This window comes from Pelophylax lessonae (assembly GCF_965119305.1).
Source record: "Pelophylax lessonae genome assembly, contig: HAP1_SCAFFOLD_108, whole genome shotgun sequence".
In the NCBI taxonomy this organism is placed as follows: Eukaryota; Metazoa; Chordata; class Amphibia; order Anura; family Ranidae; genus Pelophylax; species Pelophylax lessonae.
The window spans coordinates 436355-455628 of NW_028120139.1; the positions used below are offsets into that span (position 1 = coordinate 436355).

The 19274-nt window shown below is 46.0% G+C and overlaps 1 protein-coding gene across 1 annotated transcript in view; it reads left to right on the forward strand.

Moving 5' to 3' along the window:
- The window catches only part of LOC309543490 (rho-related GTP-binding protein RhoG-like), a 39159-nt gene extending 20106 nt beyond the window's left edge, over positions 1 to 19053 (forward strand). Inside the window, exon 2 of the mRNA XM_082275967.1 lies at positions 17238 to 19053. Within this exon, the coding sequence (XP_082132093.1) occupies positions 17266 to 17841 (576 nt within the window). The 5' untranslated portion in view covers positions 17238 to 17265 and the 3' untranslated portion in view covers positions 17842 to 19053. The remainder of the gene's footprint in view (positions 1 to 17237) is intronic.
- Positions 19054 to 19274: the final 221 nt, after the last annotated feature.

Here is a 19274-nt window from a genome sequence, read left to right on the forward strand (position 1 = left end):
CCTCAACACTGACACTGACTATAACCCCAACACTGACCCCGACTATAACCTCAACACTGACCCCTCCCATAACCTCAACACTGACCCCGACTATAACCCCAACACTGACTGTAACCCCAACACTGACCCCGACTATAACCTCAACACTGACCCCGACTATAACCCCAACACTGACTGTAACCCCAACACTGACCCCGACTATAACCTCAACACTGACCCCGACTGTAACCCCAACACTGACCCCGACTATAACCTCAACACTGACCCCGACTGTAACCTCAACACTGACCCGACTATAACCTCAACACTGACCCCGACTATAACCTCAACACTGACCCCGACTGTAACCCCAACACTGACCCCGACTGTAACCCCAACACTGACCCCAACTATAACCCCAACACTGACCCCGACTGTAACCTCAACACTGACCCCGACTGTAACCCCAACACTGACCCCGACTGTAACCCCAACACTGACCCTGACTGTAACCCCAACACTGACCCCGACTATAACCCCAACACTGACCCCGCCTATAACCCCAACACTGACCCCGACTATAACCCCAACACTGACCCCGACTATAACCTCAACACTGACCCCGACTGTAACCCCAACACTGACCCCGACTATAACCTCAACACTGACCCGACTGTAACCCCAACACTGACCCCGACTGTAACCCCAACACTGACCCCGACTATAACCCCAACACTGACCCCAACTATAACCTCAACACTGACCCAGACTATAACCTCAACACTGACCCCGCCTATAACCCCAACACTGACCCCGACTATAACCCCAACACTGACCCCTCCCATAACCCCAACACTGACCCCGACTATAACCTCAACACTGACCCGACTATAACCTCAACACTGACCCCGCCTATAACCCCAAAACTGACCCGGACTATAACCTCAACACTGACCCCGCCTATAACCTCAACACTAACCCTGCCTATAACCCCAACACTGACCCCAACTATAACCCCAACACTGACACTGACTATACCCCAACACTGACCCTGACTATAACCCCAACACTGACCCCACTATAACCTCAACACTGACCCCGACTATAACCCCAACACTGACCCCTCCCATAACCCCAACACTGACCCCTCCCATAACCCCAACACTGACCCCGACTATAACCCCAACACTGACCCCAACTATAACCTCAACACTGACCCCGACTATAACCCCAACACTGACCACGACTGTAACCCCAACACTGACCCCGACTATAACCCCAACACTGACCCTGACTATAACCCCAACACTGACCCCGACTATAACCCCAACACTGACACTGACTATAACCCCAACACTGAGCCCGATTATAACCCCAACACTGACCCCGACTATAACCCCAACACTGACCCCGACTATAACCCCAACACTGATCCCTCCCATAACCTCAACACTGACCCCGACTATAACCCCAACACTGACCCCAACTATAACCCCAAAACTGACCCTGACTATAACCCCAACAGTGACCCCGACAATCACCCCAACACTGACCTTGCTTATAACCCCAACAATGACACAGAGTATAACCCCAACACTGACCCTTCCCATAACCCCAACACTGACCCCTCCCATAACCCCAACACTGACCCCACCTATAACCCCAACACTGACCCCGCCTATAACCCCAACACTGATCCTGACTATAACCCCAACACTGACCCCGACTATAACCCCAACACTGACCCCAACTATAACCCAAACACTGACCCCAACTGTAACCCCAACACTGACCCCAACTATAACCCCAACACTGACCCCTCCCACAGCCCCAACACTGACCCCCACTATAACCCCAAAACTGACCCCGACTATAACCCCAACACTGACCCTGACTATAACCCCAACACTGACCCTGACTATAACCACAACACTGACCCCGACTATAACCCCAACACTGACCCCGAGTATAACCCCAACACTGACCCCGAGTATAGCCCCAACACTGACCCCGACTATAACCCCAACACTAACCCCGACTGTAACCCCAACACTGACCCCGACTATAACCCCAACACTGACCCCGAGTATAACCCCAACACTGACCCCGCCTATAGCCCCAACACTGACCCTGACTATAACCCCAACACTGACCCCGAGTATAACCCCAACACTGACCCCGCCTATAACCCCAACACTGACCCCGCCTATAACCCCAACACTGACCCCGACTATAACCTCAACACTGACCCCGCCTATAACCCCAACACTGACCCCGACTATAACCCCAACACTGACCCCGCCTATAACCCCAACACTGACCCCGACTATAACCCCAACACTGACCCCGCCTATAACCCCAACACTGACCCCGCCTATAACCCCAACACTGACCCCGACTATAACCTCAATACTGACCCCTCCCATAACCCCAACACTGACCCTGACTATAACCCCAAAACTGACCCTGATCATAACCCCAATACTGACCCCGACTATAACCCCAACAGTGACCCCGACAATAACCCCAACACTGACTATAACCTCAACACTGACCCTGACTATAACCCCAACACTGACCCTGACTATAACCCCAACACTGACCCCGCCTATAACCCCAACACTGACCCCGACTATAACCTCAACACTGACCCCGCCTATAACCCCAACACTGACCCCGACTATAACCCCAACACTGACCCTGAGTATAACCCCAACTCTGACCCTGACTATAACCCCAACACTGACCCCTCCCATACCCCAACACTGACCCGACTGTAACCCAAACCATAACCCTCCCTAAAACCCCAACACTAATGCTGACTCTAACCCCAATACGAGAACAGGTGATGTGATTGCGCCCCCTCCCTCCATGTGACAGTGTTTGGGCCTGGTAATTGGCTGCTCAGGATGGGGCGGTCATGTGCTCTCCCATAACTGGAAGCTGAGCCCCTTTATAATAAGATCTAGCAGTGGGGGGAGGTGGCTGGGTATGTATGTGTCCCTGCAGGGGTTGGCTGTGTGTAGACAAATCACCGGACCCTAATGCCCAAATGTGCCGTGACAGGGATCAGTCTATAGGGAGGTCAGGGTCTCTGTAGGAGCAGTCTATAGGGAGGTCTATAGGGAGGTCAGGGTCTCTGTAGGAGCAGTCTATAGGGAGGTCTATAGGGAGGTCAGGGTCTCTGTAGGAGCAGTCTATAGGGAGGTCAGGGTCTCTGTAGGAGAAGTCTATAGGGAGGTCAGGGTCTCTGTAGGAGCAGTCTATAGGGAGGTCAGGGTCTCTGTAGGATCAGTCTATAGGGAGGTCAGGGTCTCTGTAGGAACCGTCTATAGGGAGGTCAGGGTCTCTGTAGGAGCAGTCTATAGGTAGGTCAGGGTCTCTATAGGGAGGTAAGGGTCTCTATAGGGAGGTCAGGGTCGCTATAGGGTGGTCAGGGTCTCTATAGGGAGGTCAGGGTCTCTGTAGGAGCAGTCTATAGGGAGGTCAGGGTCTCTGTAGGAGCAGTCTATAGGGAGGTCAGGGTCTCTATAGGGAGGTCAGGGTCTCTATAGGGAGGTGAGGGACCTGGCTGTAGAGGGTGATAGGGGTGCCTCCACATGTGCAGTACACGGATTGCTGCTTGTCTGGAGTTCACAATTATCTCTTCACTGTCAAGAATTATATAATCATCATGGAAGATCGTGGAAGGCGACCGCCACCAAACATTCTTCCAGGTCCATGATTCCCGACTACTGGAAGTCCCATTTATAATATCCTCCATGTATGACCTTCCACCGCCTCCCACCAGCAACTCTTCCTTTAAATGTGAATTCCGGAATCTTCCCAGCGGGTTCCGGAGCTTCCAGCACATTCCAATCACTTCAGAGGGACCGAAATCTCTGCAAACTTCCTGACCACCCAATTCTGCTCACAAGGATCAAAGCCTCCCGGAAAGTCACATGACCTCGGAATGGCACACGGCGGGTGCCATGGATTTCCCGGGAGCAGATGTGGGGTTTGCAGTTAAAGTGACTGCGGCCAATCAAGCTTCAGGACGACCGTCATACTTCCTACAGGTAGATGAGGACAGGTGAAGATTCGTTCGGCCCCCCAATTTCCACCCTTCCTGAAAAATGAAAAAAAAAAAAATAGCCAACAGTGGAAGCTTCCACGTTCTCTTCTAAAAGCTTCCCTAAAAGTGAACCCCTGAAAAATCTCCAACTCACCAGATCCTCGGCATCTAAACTTACCACAACCACCAATCCTCCTACTTCATGGTGGAGCTTGTGACTGCCGGACCCATCTCCACCTGTCACCACATGACCCGCCTCCATCTGTCACCACATGACCCTGACCACGTGACCCGCCTCCATCTGTGACCCTGACCACGTGACCCATCTCCATCTGTGACCTGTCTCCATGTGTGATCATGTGACCCGCCTCAACCTGTGACCATGTAACCCATCTCCATCTGTGACCACATGACCCGCCTCTATCTGTGACCATGTGACCCTGACCACGTGACCCATCTCCATCTGTGACCATGTGACCCTGACCACGTGACCCGCCTCCATCTGTGACCTGTCTCCATGTGTGATCATGTGACCCGCCTCAACCTGTGACCATGTAACCCATCTCCATCCATGACCCGCCTCTATCTGTGACCATGTGACCCTGACCACGTGACCCATCTCCATCTGTGACCTGTCTCCATGTGTGATCATGTGACCCACCTCAACCTGTGACCACGTGACCCATCTCCATCTGTGACCTTGATCACCTGACCAATTTCTATCTGTGACCACTTGACCTATCTCCATATATGACCCGTCTCCACCTTTGACCACATGATACATCTCCATCTGTGATCCACCTAAAAATGTGACCACGTGACCCATTTCCATCTGTGACCACGTGACCCTAATCCTGTGACCCGTCTCCATCTGGGACCATGTGACCTGTCTCTATCTGTGACCATGTGATTCTGATCTCATGACCTGTCTCCATCTGTGACCCTGATCACATGACCCATTTCTATCTGTGACCCGTCTCCACCTGTGACCATGTGATCCATCTCCATCTGTGACCCGTCTCCACCTGTGACCATGTGATCCATCTCCATCTGTGACCCATCTCCATCTGTGACCCGTCTCCACCTGTGATCACGTGATCCATCTCTAGCTCCATCTGTGACCTGTTTCCACCGGTAATCACATGACCTATCTCCATCTGTTACTACATAACCCATCTCCATCTGTGATCCACCTCAACCTGTGACCACATGACCCATTTCCATCGGTGACCACATGACCCGTCTCCATCTGTGACCCCGACCACATAAGCGGTCTCCATCTGTGACCATGTGACCTTGATCACATGACCCATCTCCATCTGTGACCCGTCTCCATTTGGGACCACGTGACCCATCTCCACCACAAATTCATCAGTTGGGGCCCAAGAACCAAATCCTAGGCAAGTGTTTTCACACGGGGATGGGAGGCCATTCATTGGCCCAATGGAAGTTAGCCATTGATGATGATTGTCGACAACTCTGCGAGGAATGTGATGATAAAGGAAAGGCAGTAAAGGTAAGTATGGGCACCGGAGGGTAAGAAGTATGGAAGGGTGTTCACAGATTTTTCTGAAAGGTTCACTTATAAAGAATTAATTTTTTTAATAATACTACTGTAGCCAATCAGAGGGTCAGAGGTCACAATAACTGGCCTATCAGCTGGCAGAACTTACACACCATCTTCCAATTCAGTCAAGAGATGGGGCAGCAGATGTCCTCTGACCCCCCGACACCTAAATACAAGGAGAAATAGTAATCATGTTAGCCTGCACAGTGACCACTGGCGTCAATGCCACATCATCGATGTTTCATGATTCCTGCTGGGAACTGAGTTTAGGAACCCAGTGCAGCAAGGCAAGCATACCAACCACTAAGCAAGATCCACCAAAGCTGCCATCACAAGGAGACGGGCGGATGGGGGTTTCCTCCATGGTTTTATATATAGAGCTGGAGATTCTATTTTTGAAGAGTCAGGAAGATCTGGTGTGACGGGTAAAGGCGATAGCCAGGAGGAAGTTGTGTGAAATGAGGAAGAGTCACATGGAACTTCCTCTTTGTGGTTGTCAGGAAATAGTGAAGGGAATTTCTTCACATTCTTTACTGGTAAAACATTTCTGGAAAGCTGAACTGATGAAACCGAGTTACAGGGCACCATAGGTTCTCAAAGCCATGAATGACACAGTTCAACGACCCCCCCAATCCAGGACACCACAGGATCTCCCAACCATGAATGAGAGAGTTCACTGACCCCCCCAATCCCAGGACACCTCAGGATCTCCCAACCATGAATGAGAGAGTTCACTGACCCCCCCAATCCCAGGACACCTCAGGATCTCCCAACCATGAATGAGAGAGTTCACTGACCCCCCCAATCCCAGGACACCACAGGATCTCCCAACCATGAATGAGAGAGTTCACTGACCCCCCATCCTAGGACACCACAGGATCCCCCAACCATGAATGAGAGAGTTCACTGACCCCCCCAATCCCAGGACACCTCAGGATCTCCCAACCATGAATGAGAGAGTTCACTGACCCCCCCAATCCCAGGACACCACAGGATCTCCCAACCATGAATGAGAGAGTTCACTGACCCCCCCAATCCCAGGACACCTCAGGATCTCCCAACCATGAATGAGAGAGTTCACTGACCCCCCCAATCCCAGGACACCACAGGATCCCCCAACCATGAATGAGAGAGTTCACTGACCCCCCCAATCCCAGGACACCACAGGATCTCCCAACCATGAATGAGAGAGTTCACTGACCCCCATGGCTAGGACACCACAGGTTCTCAAAACCATGAATGACACAGTTCAACGACCCCCCCCCCCCCCTCAATCCCAGGATAGCACAGGATCTCCCAACCATGAATGACACAGTTCATTCAGCAGAGGCTCGGCAGTTCCTAAATGTTTTGCAGGACAATTTCATGGGTCAGATGGTGAATGCACCGACAAGAAACAATGGGGTACTTGACCTACTGATTACCAACAATACAGACCTGCTCACGGATATATAGAAATACGGGACAACTTAGGGAACAGTGACCATAGGTTAATTAGTTTCAGTATTAATTACAGTAATAGGAAACACAAGGGTAATATAAGGACACTGAATTTCAAAAGAGCCAATTTCCCAAAACTGCGCTCACTGCTAGAAAATATCAATTGGGATAGAACCCTGGGAACAAAGAACACGGAGGAAAAATGGGAGTGCTTCAAAAGCATACTAAACAAAGGGATTGGCCAGTGCATTCCAAAGGGAAATACATTTAAAAGAGCAAAACTAAACCCTGGGTGGCTAAACTCCAACATAAAAATGTATATTAGTGCTAAAGAAAAGGCCTTCAAAAAATACAAGACTGAGGGGTCATTGGCAGCATTCAAGCATTACAAAGAGTGTAATAAGAAATGTAAAGATGAAATCAGGGCAGCTAAAATAGAACACGAGAGACATATAGCGGAGGAGAGTAAAAAGAACCCCAAGAAATTCTTTAAGTAAATAAACAGTAAGAAAGCGAGGCCAGAACACATTGGCCCCATAAAAGACGATAAGGGAGTTTTGGCCACTGAGGACAGAGAAAGTGTTAAATAATTTCTTCTCTTCAGTCTTCACAAAAGAATCGGGGGGCTACACGAACCCAGCTTGTAAGGCCGAACTAAATAATACACCTCAGGAAGTGCCGCCATGGCTAACAGAAGATAGACTTAGAACTAAACTAGAGAAACTTAACATAAATAAATCCCCGGGACCGGATGGCTTGCACCCGAGGGTTCTTAAAGAGCTCAGCCAGGTGATTGCCAGACCGTTATTCTTGATCTTTAAGGATAGTTTACAGACGGGTATGGTGCCAGCTGATTGGAAAAAAGCCAACGTGGTACCAATATTTAAAAAAGGGCCGAGATATATCCCGGGTAACTATAGGCCGGTCAGCCTAACATCAGTAGTCTGCAAGATTTTGGAGGGGATGTTAAGGGACCACATACAAGACTTTAGTAATGAAAACGGTATTATAAGTAGTAATCAGCATGGATTCATGAAAAATCGTTCATGCCAAACCAATCTATTAACCTTCTACGATGAAGTGAGCTGCCACCTAGATAAAGGTAAGCCTGTGGATGTGGTGTATCTGGATAAAGGAAGGCCTGTGGATGTGGTGTATCTGGACTTTGCAAAGGCCTTTGACACCGTTCCCCACAAACGCTTACTGTACAAACTAAGGAAGGTAGGTATGGACCATAAGGTGAGTACCTGGATAGAGAACTGGCTCCAGGGGAGAGTACAGAGGGTGGTGATTAATGGGGAGTACTCGGATTGGGCGGGTGTGGAAAGTGGGGTCCCCCAGGGTTCTGTCCTGGGACCAATCCTGTTTAATTTATTCATAAATGATCTAGAGGAGGGGATATCTAGTACAATCTCAGTATTTGCAGATGATACTAAACTAAGCATGCCAATATCTTCTATGCAGGATGTGGAAACCTTACAAGCAGACCTGAACAAAATAATGGGGTGGGGAGGGGCAACTACATGGCAGATGAGGTTTAATGTTGAAAAATGTAAAGTAATGCACTTGGGGGCCAGAAACCAGAAAGCAAGCTACTCACTAGGGGGGGAACCTCTGGGTGAGTCTAGGATGGAAAGGGACCTGGGGGTACTGGTAGACAACAGGCTTGGCAGTGGCATGCAATGCCAAGCCGCTGCAAGCAAAGCCAACAGAATACTGGGATGTATAAAAAAGGGGATTCACTCCAGAAATAAAGAGATTATTCTCCCACTCTACAAGACTCTGGTCCGGCCACATCTGGAGTATGCTGTCCAGTTCTGGGCACCGGTCCTCAGGAAGGATGTGCTGGAACTGGAGAAAGTCCAGAGAAGGGCAACAAAAATAATTAGGGGAATGGAGGACATCAGCTATGAGGAAAGACTACAAGCACTGAACTTATTCTCTCTGGAGAAGAGACGATTGAGGGGGGATATGATATCAATGTACAAATACTGTACTGGTGACCCTAGCATAAGGAACAAACTATTCAGAGAAAGGAGATACAATAAGACACGTGGCCACTCACTAAAACTAGAGGAAAAACGGTTTAACCTTAAAGTGCGTAAGGGGTTCTTCACTGTAAGAGCGGTGAGGATGTGGAATTCTCTTCCACAAGCAGTCGTATCAGCAGGGAGCATTGATAGTTTCAAAAAACGATTAGATGGGCACGTTAGAAACCACAACATACAGGGGTATACAATGTACAACATACAGGGGGTATACAATGTACAACGTACAGGGGGTATACAACGTACAACATACAGGGGTATACAATGTACAACATACAGGGGTATACAATGTACAACATACAGGGGTATACAACGTACAACATACAGGGGTATACGACGTACAACATACAGGGGGTATACAATGTAAAACATACAGGGGTATACAATGTACAACATAGAGGGGTATACAATGTACAACATACAGGGGGTATACAATGTAAAACATACAGGGGTATACAATGTACAACATACAGGGGGTATGCAATGTACAACATACAGGGGTATACAATGTACAACATACAGGGGGTATACAATGTAAAACATACAGGGGTATACAATGTACAACATACAGGGGGTATGCAATGTACAACATACAGGGGTATACAATGTACAACATACAGGGGGTATACAATGTACAACATACAGGGGTATACAATGGACAACATACAGGGGTATACAATGTACAACATACAGGGGTATAAAATGTACAACATACAGGGGAATACAATGTACAACATACAGGGGTATACAATGTACAACATACAGGGGTATACAATGTACAACATACAGGGGGTATACAATGTACAACATACAGGGGTATACAATGTACAACATACAGGGGGTATACAATGTACAACATACAGGGGTATACAATGTACAACATAAAGGGGTATACAATATACAACATACAGGGGTATACAATGTAAAACATACAGGGGGTATACAATGTACAACATACAGGGGTATACAGTGTACAACATACAGGGGTATACAATGTACAACATACAGGGGTATACAATGTACAACATACAGGGGTATACAATGTAAAACATACAGGGGGTATACAATGTACAACATACAGGGGTATACAGTGTACAACATACAGGGGTATACAATGTACAACATACAGGGGTATACAATGTACAACATACAGGGGGTATACTATGTACAACATACAGGGGGTATACAATGTACAACATACAGGGGGTATACAATGTACAACATACAGGGGGTATACAATGTACAACATACAGGGGGTATAGAATGTACAACATACAGGGGTATAGAATGTACAACATACAGGGGTATACAATGTACAACATACAGGGGGTATACAATGTACAACATACAGGGGTATACAATGTACAACATACAGGGGTATACAATGTACAACATACAGGGGGTATACAATGTACAACATACAGGGGTATACAATGTACAACATACAGGGGGTATACAATGTACAACATACAGGGGTATACAATATACAACATACAGGGGTATACAATGTGTGGTTAACAGCAAACACACACATCATAGGTTGAACTGGATGGACTGATGTCTTTTTTCAACCTCACTATGTAACTATGTAACATTTTAAGAATTCAGTTTGGGCAGTAACAGTGATTGGACCTGGATTGATGCCCCCCATGTGACACAAATGACCAATTACTACACTATAACTGGCTCACTAATGAAGACAACAAGGCATACAGGGCTCTGCCATCTTCTACCTTCCACAAAAACTTGGTTACTTCCCTTCCCCTACGTCTCTGTAGTAGCAGCCTGTAACGCTCCTGCGTTTTCTGAAACAAGATGGATTTGCAGCTGCAGAAAAACTCCACTCAGCAGTCATGTAGAGATAAGTTGAAATACCAATTCCAACTCCCAAGACTCATCACTGTGGTCTGTCTGATTCAGCATACAAATATACACACTCAATAAGATGTTCCTGGAGTGATAGATGTATATAGCAGTATAGTGGTGATGTGCTGAAGAGACAGGTATGAACAGTGACAATAGGTGAACAGCAGTTGAGAGAAATGTTCATGAGAGTATAGATGGTAACAGGTAGGATGGAGATAGGTTAGCAATCATGTATGGTAGTAGGTGGTAGGATAGCAGATGACATACAGGAGAGACTAACCCAGTGCAAGGATAGATGTTAGTAGGCTCAAGAGCTAGCAATCTAAATAATAGTGCAGATGATAGTAACAGTCCTTAATATGCAGAGCTAGATAGTGTAAGCTTAGTAGGAAGGTTATGAAGGATTCCCCTGCGGGGTACTTATCACTAATAGCAAGCAGTAGTAGAGAGGTTCGGTATGAGCGAGTGATCCGGTAGCGGGATACAGGGATCAGTAGCGAGGTTCCGACAGCGAGGTACGCTTGTAAGCATATGAGCTTCAAGGCAGGTTGAACGAACATGTGAGTGAGAACGCCGGCGGTTGAAATAGCCGCTCTGCGGCGCTCAGTGATGACAGCATCGGTCTTAAAGGTGTATGCGCACCGACCAAAAGAGAATGGTGGGACGCATACATGAATAGGAAGTGAAATAAAGGGTACCAGAGGTACCAGAACATTACAGTACCCCCCCCCCTTAAGGCCGGCTCCTGAAGGCCTCTAGAGCTGGTTTTTCCGGGTATTTCGCATGAAAATTGCGAATCAGTCTAGGGGCATGTATATCAGAGGTATCCAGCCAGGTGTCGTCTTGGGGCCCATAGTTCTTCCATCGTACTAGATATTGGAGTCTTCTTCTGTGGATACGAGAATCCAGAATCTCCTTTATCTCATATTCTTCTCCGCCTTCAACTTGTACAGGAGGTGGAGGTGGGATGGTAGGCCTTATTCCTTGGTCAGGAACATGGGGCTTCAGTAGCGACACATGGAAGATGGGATGTATCTTGAGGTCTGTTGGTAATGTGAGCTGTACTGCAGCTTTTCCAATAAGTTTCCTGATTGGGAAGGGTCCCAAGAATAGAGGCCCAAGCTTTTTGCTAGGGATCTTTAATCTTAAGTTTTTTGTTGATAGCCAAACGAGGTCCCCAATAGCATACTGAGGAGAAGGTCTTCTACGAAGGTCATAGTACTTTTTTTGTTGACTATGAGCGTGTGATATAGTGGTATTAAGTAAACCCAGAGAGTCTTTTATTTGGGTAAGATAGTCTGAGGCTACTGGGTTACTTGATGGAAGGATGCGTGGTGGAAGAATAGTGGGATGAAACCCATAGTTCAAGTAGAACGGACTCTGTTTGGTCGTACTGTGGGTTGCGTTGTTGTAGGCAAATTCTGCCAGAGGGAGGAGATCCACCCAATCATCCTGTAGGTATGATGTATAGCAACTTAAATATTGCTCGATGCACTGGTTGACTCTTTCAGTCTAAGGATGGTAGGGAGAAGTGAGCTTTCGCTCAATTCGTAGTATGTGACATAGTTCTTGCCAAAACTTGGAGATGAATTGTGATCCACGGTCAGACAAAAGAGTTTTTGGAATACCATGTAACTTAAAGACATGTTTCATCAGTAGTTCCGCTGTTTGTTTGGACGAAGGTAGTCTGCGAATAGCAACGAAATGTGCCATCTTTGTCAGATGGTCCACTGACACTAAAATGGTATTAAATCCTTTGGAAGGTGGTAGTTCTACTATAAAGTCCAAGGACACAACTTCCCATGGAGTCTGGGGTATTGGTAGACTGCATAGTAGACCGGATGGTTTTGTAGTGTCAATTTTGGACCTGGCACAGACGTTGCATGAAGAGACAAATTTTTGTATAGATGTCTTCATATCAGGCCACCAAAACTGCCTGGTAAGCAAATTAAGGGTTTTCGTCATACCCATATGTCCTGCCATAGGCACATCATGTGACAATTCCAAGATCTTGGTGCGCATAGTAGGGATTATGTAGAGTTTGTCGTTGTAGTAGAGGAAGCCTTCTGCATCAGCACTTAGTTGTGGTGGAGGTGAATCCAAACCTATACTGTGCAGAATCTCTTCTTTCAAGGAACGGACAACCCCAATAATACGCTTGTAGGGTATTATAGGAACGGAAGGGATTTCGGAGCAATTATCTTCAGTTAATCGTGATAGCGCATCCGCTTTTTTATTCTTGTCTGCAGGTGTGTAGGTCACTAGGAAGTTAAATCTTAGGAAGAATAGTGACCATCGTACCTGCCGGTGGGAGAGGGTTTTGTTAGTCTGAAGATATTGAAGATTTTTATGATCTGTATATATGAGTATTGGTAATCGGGTGCCTTCAAGTAGATGTCGCCAATTCTCCAGAGCCAGTTTTATAGCAAGCAGTTCCTTTTCACCCACGGGGTAATTCACCTCTGGGCTGCTTAGAGATTTAGAGAAGAAGGCGACTGGGTGGAGTGGTAAAGTATTTGTTGGTCGTTGGGAGAGTATTGCTCCTACTGCCATATTTGACGCATCTACTTCCAGAATGTATTGGAGGGATGGGTCTGGATGGCGTAGTATGGGAGCAGAGGTAAAGTTTGTTTTTAACAAGCGAAAAGCTTCATTTGCTTCATCTGACCATTTAAATGGTTTCTTAATACTTGTGAGTTGTGTGAGGGGTCTCACAATGGCAGAGAAGTTCTTGATGAACTTCCTATAGAAGTTTGAAAATCCAAGGAATCGCTGTAGTGCTTTGCGTGTAGTTGGTGTAGGCCAATCCTGAATACAGGATATCTTACTCATATCCATCTTGATTCCTGTTTTGGATATGATGTATCCTAGGAATAATACTTCTTCTTTATGAAATAAGCATTTTTTTAGTTTCACGTATAGATTGTGTGTGAGTAATCTGGATAACACAAGTCTTACATGTTTTATATGTTCAGACAAGGATCGTGAATAAATAAGTATATCGTCCAGATATACCACAACACAGACATCTAGTAAGTCTCTAAGGATATCGTTTATGAATCGTTGAAAGGCTGCAGGGGCGTTGCATAGCCCGAATGGCATTACAAGATATTCGAACAATCCGTATCTGGTTCTGAATGCAGTCTTCCACTCATCTCCGTCACGGATTCGGATTAGATTGTATGCCCCTTTCAGGTCCAATTTTGAAAAGTAGGTAGCTCCACGCACTTGTTCAATGAGTTCAGGGATAAGCGGCAAAGGATAGCGATCTTTTACTGTAATGGCGTTCAATTGCCTATAGTCGATAATAGGCCTGAGACTTGAGTCTTTATTGCGGACAAAAAAAAGTCCTGCAGCTGTGGAAGAAGTGGAAGGTCTAATAAAACCTTTTGTCAAATTCTCATCCAAGTATTCCTTGAGATGGGAAAGTTCATCCTGCGAAAGAGGATAAACATGACCAAAAGGTAGTTTACTATTTGGGAGTAGATCGATAGTGCAATCATAATCCCTATGGGGAGGCAGTATTTGAGCATTTTTCTCAAGAAAAACTTCAGACAGATCCTGATAGCATAGTGGTGCAATCTCATCTGACACCACAGACAGGATCTTTCCATAAGACGGGAGGTTACACGTACTCTCGCAATAGTAAGAGAGGAAGGCCAGGGTCCGTTTCTTCCAATCTATGGTTGGTTGATGTGTGTGTAACCAGGGAAGTCCCAAAACAATGGGAAAGTGGGGCGAAGATAATAGGTCGAAGGTAGTGGTCTCCGTATGAGACTCGTTAGTGGTGACTAGGAGTGCTTGTGTCTGATTAGTGATTGGGCCAGAAGATAACGGAATACCGTTAATAAGACTCACAGAGACAGGCTTAGGTTTTGAAATAATAGGTACTTTATTTAAAGTAGCAAAACGTATATCGATATAATTTCCGCAAGATCCTGTGTCGATCATGGCCTTAGTGGTAATCCTAGTCTGGTCCCACTGCAATGTCAAACGAACAAAAAGATAAGGTTTAGTAAATGAAGTTGTCAATCCCCCTAGGAGGACATGTGAACACTCACCCTCTTTTTTGCGGACAAGGGGACAGACGCTTATCATGTGATCTGGGGATGCGCAGTACAAGCAAAGATTACTGGATCGTCTCCTAGCTCTTTCAGTAGTTGATAAAGGTGGGCGTATGGTTCCTACCTCCATAGGAGTAGGGTCAACGGCCGAAATCCGAGAAGGACTGGACAATGCCATTCCCATTTTTTCAGCCTTTCTTTCTCGCAGCCTCCTGTCTATGTTGATACTGAGTTGTATCAAAGCATCCAGGGTGTCCGGTAAATCCGCTCGGGCGAGCTCGTCTTTAACGGCTTCTGATAGGCCGAGTCTAAATTGAGTTCTCAGAGATGTATCATTCCACCCTGAATCAAGGGTCCATCTTTTGAACTCTGAAAGTCTTCTACAGGTCTCCCACCTTGTTTCAAGGACCTCAATTGAATATCGGCAGTACTCTGCCTATTGGGGTCATCATATAAACTAGCGAGTTCCGTTAGGAATAAAGCATAGGAGTTGAGAATCTGATCATCTTTCTCAAAGAGAGAGTCTGCCCAGGCCTGTGGATCACCCGTTAGGTATGAAATAATAGTACAGACTTTGATATGATCAGTAAGGTAGGTACGAGGTTTTAGCAAGAAAAGTAACTGACAGGCATTTTTGAATTCACGAAATTTTTTGCGATCACCTGTAAACACTAGAGGAGGATTTATTTTGGGTTCAGGGGGCTGAGCAGCGGCAAGTTGTGATAGACGGGTTACCTGCTGCTTCAGAGCCTGATTGTCTTCTTTTAATTCAGTAAGAGCGTGTATTAACGCAGTCACTTGTTGTTTTAATTGTGTCACTTGAGTGGGTAAATCTGCTAAATCCATTTTAGGTTCGTTCAATCTGTAACGCTCCTGCGTTTTCTGAAACAAGATGGATTTGCAGCTGCAGAAAAACTCCACTCAGTAGTCATGTAGAGATACGTTGAAATACCAATTCCAACTCCCAAGACTCATCACTGTGGTCTGTCTGATTCAGCATACAAATATACACACTCAATAAGATGTTCCTGGAGTGATAGATGTATATAGCAGTATAGTGGTGATGAGCTGAAGAGACAGGTATGAACAGTGACAATAGGTGAACAGCACTTGAGAGAAATGTTCATGAGAGTATAGATGGTAACAGGTAGGATGCAGATAGGTTAGCAATCATGTATGGTAGTAGGTGGTAGGATAGCAGATGACATACAGGAGAGACTAACCCAGTGCAAGGATAGATGTAAGTAGGCTCAAGAGCTAGCAATCTAAATAATAGTGCAGATGATAGTAACAGTCCTTAATATGCAGAGCTAGATAGTGTAAGCTTAGTAGGAAGGTTATGAAGGATTCCCCTGCGGGATACTTATCACTAATAGCAAGCAGTAGTAGAGAGGTTCGGTATGAGCGAGTGATCCGGTAGCGGGATACAGGGATCAGTAGCGAGGTTCCAACAGCGAGGTATGCTTGTGAGCATATGAGCTTCAAGGCAGGTTGAACGAACATGTGAGTGAGAACGCCGGCGGTTGAAATAGCCGCTCTGCGGCGCTCAGTGATGACAGCATCAGTCTTAAAGGTGTATGCGCACCTACCAGAAGAGAATGGTGGGACGCATACATGAATAGGAAGTGAAATAAAGGGTACCAGAGGTACCAGAACATTACACAGCCTGTAAATGACAATCACCAGCGCTTCTATCTCCTTGTCCTTGATGAATCCGTAAATCCAAGTCAACGATGTTGAAATTTTATCCATGGAAGTGCCGATACATTTTTTACTACTGAAAATTTGTATTGTTGCCAAGGTTTAATGTTAAGTCTTTTTAGCGGTGGTACTGTATAAATCTATGATATGAACGTCAGCTTAAACAGAACGCATGTTCAAGAGTCCGTACACCCAAACTGATGGATGAAGGTTGGTAAAATTTTCTACAAAGCTCTGGTCTTCCAGCTAAAAGCTGAAGCCATTATGATGGGGTCTTCTCCTGTCTTTGAAGAGTTGGGGTTCTCCTTTATTTAGATTATTCAGAATTCTACAAGAGGCAAAAGTCTCTGCAGTCATTTGGGGAGATCTTGCAGCTGGTGTCCTTGATGGTTATAAGGAAGACAGTTGGTTGTCCATCCCCCGCCTAAATGAAAAATTGGTTTTAGGTATTTCTTTCCTTGACAGATTTGTTCGATGTTGAAGTTTCGTACGTCTGACTTATTTTGTTTCTTTTCCAGGTTGCTGAAATTGGACACAACAGAAACCATGCAGAGCATTAAGTGTGTGGTAGTCGGGGACGGAGCTGTAGGGAAAACTTGTCTTCTCATCTGTTACACAACCAATGCTTTCCCCAAGGAGTACATCCCCACAGTGTTTGACAACTACAGTGCCCAAAGTACAGTGGATGGAAAAACCGTGAGCCTGAACTTGTGGGACACAGCTGGCCAAGAAGAGTACGATCGACTAAGGACATTGTCTTACCCCCAGACCAATGTCTTCATCATCTGCTTCTCCATTGCGAGTCCGCCATCTTACGAGAACGTCAAGCACAAGTGGTATCCTGAAGTGGGCCACCATTGTCCTAATGTTCCCATCCTCCTGGTGGGCACCAAGAAGGATCTAAGAACCAACCCGGATGTCATCAAAAAGCTAAAAGAGCAGAACCAGCTACCGATCACCCACCAACAAGGGGTCAGCTTGTCCAAGCAAATCCACGCAGTGAAGTACATGGAGTGCTCAGCGCTGAACCAAGAAGGCATCAAAGAAGTTTTCTCAGAGTCAGTGAGAGCCGTTCTCAACCCAAATCCAGTAAAAAAGAAGAGTCCATGCTTCTTACTGTGAAAAGAAATGTCTTCAAAGATGAAAATCTGGTCGCTGTGACCTCCTTGTGTTGATCTCAGATTACGTGACTTTGTCCCGAAGAACCACAACCTACGTAGACCTCAAGGATTGAAATGAAAGACTCTTCTATGTGTTCCTTATATAAAATGTTCATTAGACCAAAGATACCCCAGATGGAGCTTAATATTTCAGACACCACCAAAGGGTTTTGTCTGTTCCGGTGTTGGGCACGAAATTTCGCACCTCAGAACATTCCTGGAATATAAGAAGATGTCTCCTGTCTTGTGTGACACCACCTGAGATTGCTGAGGTTATAGAAAGTACAGAACTATGCAAATTCTTCTTACATTATGAGAAATTTTTATCGCAATGCCGCATTTTTACAATTTTTTTTTCAACATAAATTGTGTTTTCTTTTTAAGTACTATTTTTTGCTTCTTGAAGAAACCAGCAGCCATATTACAATATGTGAAGCTTGAAGACCTGGAAGAACTCTGCTTGACGCTATTTGCATCTAAACTAGTCATATATTGTAACTCCAATGCAAAAAACAACCCGTGAAAAACTGCTTGTAGTTTGGGGGTCCCTATGGCTCCAACACTCAAGATTTATGAGGAAGAATTCTAACATCAGAATGGCCACTACCTGTGTACAGCATGCCGTAAGTGATCAGGTATGAAGAAGAGAACTTATGAGCTCCTCTTGCTCCTGGTATACCAAACAAAGAATTGTCCACCCTCGGTATCCCTCCATCATGGCTCCTCGGTTTTCCTCACCAGTCAAGTTTAGAAGGCACAAAAGGGACTTTCTTCTGCTTTTATGTGATATTGCGCTCCACAAATATTGGGATGAAGGGGACTCCAGAAAGCTACGCCTGATGGATTTCATGGAACAGCAGCTCCTATCGACTTCTTGCATGTACATCTCACAGTGTCACTGGCCTGGTGCTCAGCTGTCTATGGAGGTGAGGTAAGGGTGCACAGATCGAGTGTCCTTACCCCCCAGCGACAAGGCAGTAGGAGTCTATATCTGAGTCTGGAATGTTAGTGGCTTCCTCAGCTAAAGAAAATTAAACCAAACTAGTAACTGCATATAAATAACTATTTTAACATTTCCATAAATAAAATACCCAGGACGAATAGGACGAATTTTGCTTACATAGGAGTCCTTCTCTAAAGTGAGCCAGCCATTGGTAGAGAGCTAATCGGCCACAATAAAATGTTTAATAGCCCACAATATGTATACTGCATGGTGATTTATAGAGAGGTGTTCCTTTTGAAGGACACAGGAGGGGGGTTAGGGGTTCCACAGCTCCGACATAGAAATGTACATACTGTCTAACTTCAGGGCATTTAGGGGGGTCTTACCGAAGAAGCACCAGGTACTAACCATAGATACAGGTACTCTGTTACAACACGTGTGCACTATTGAGA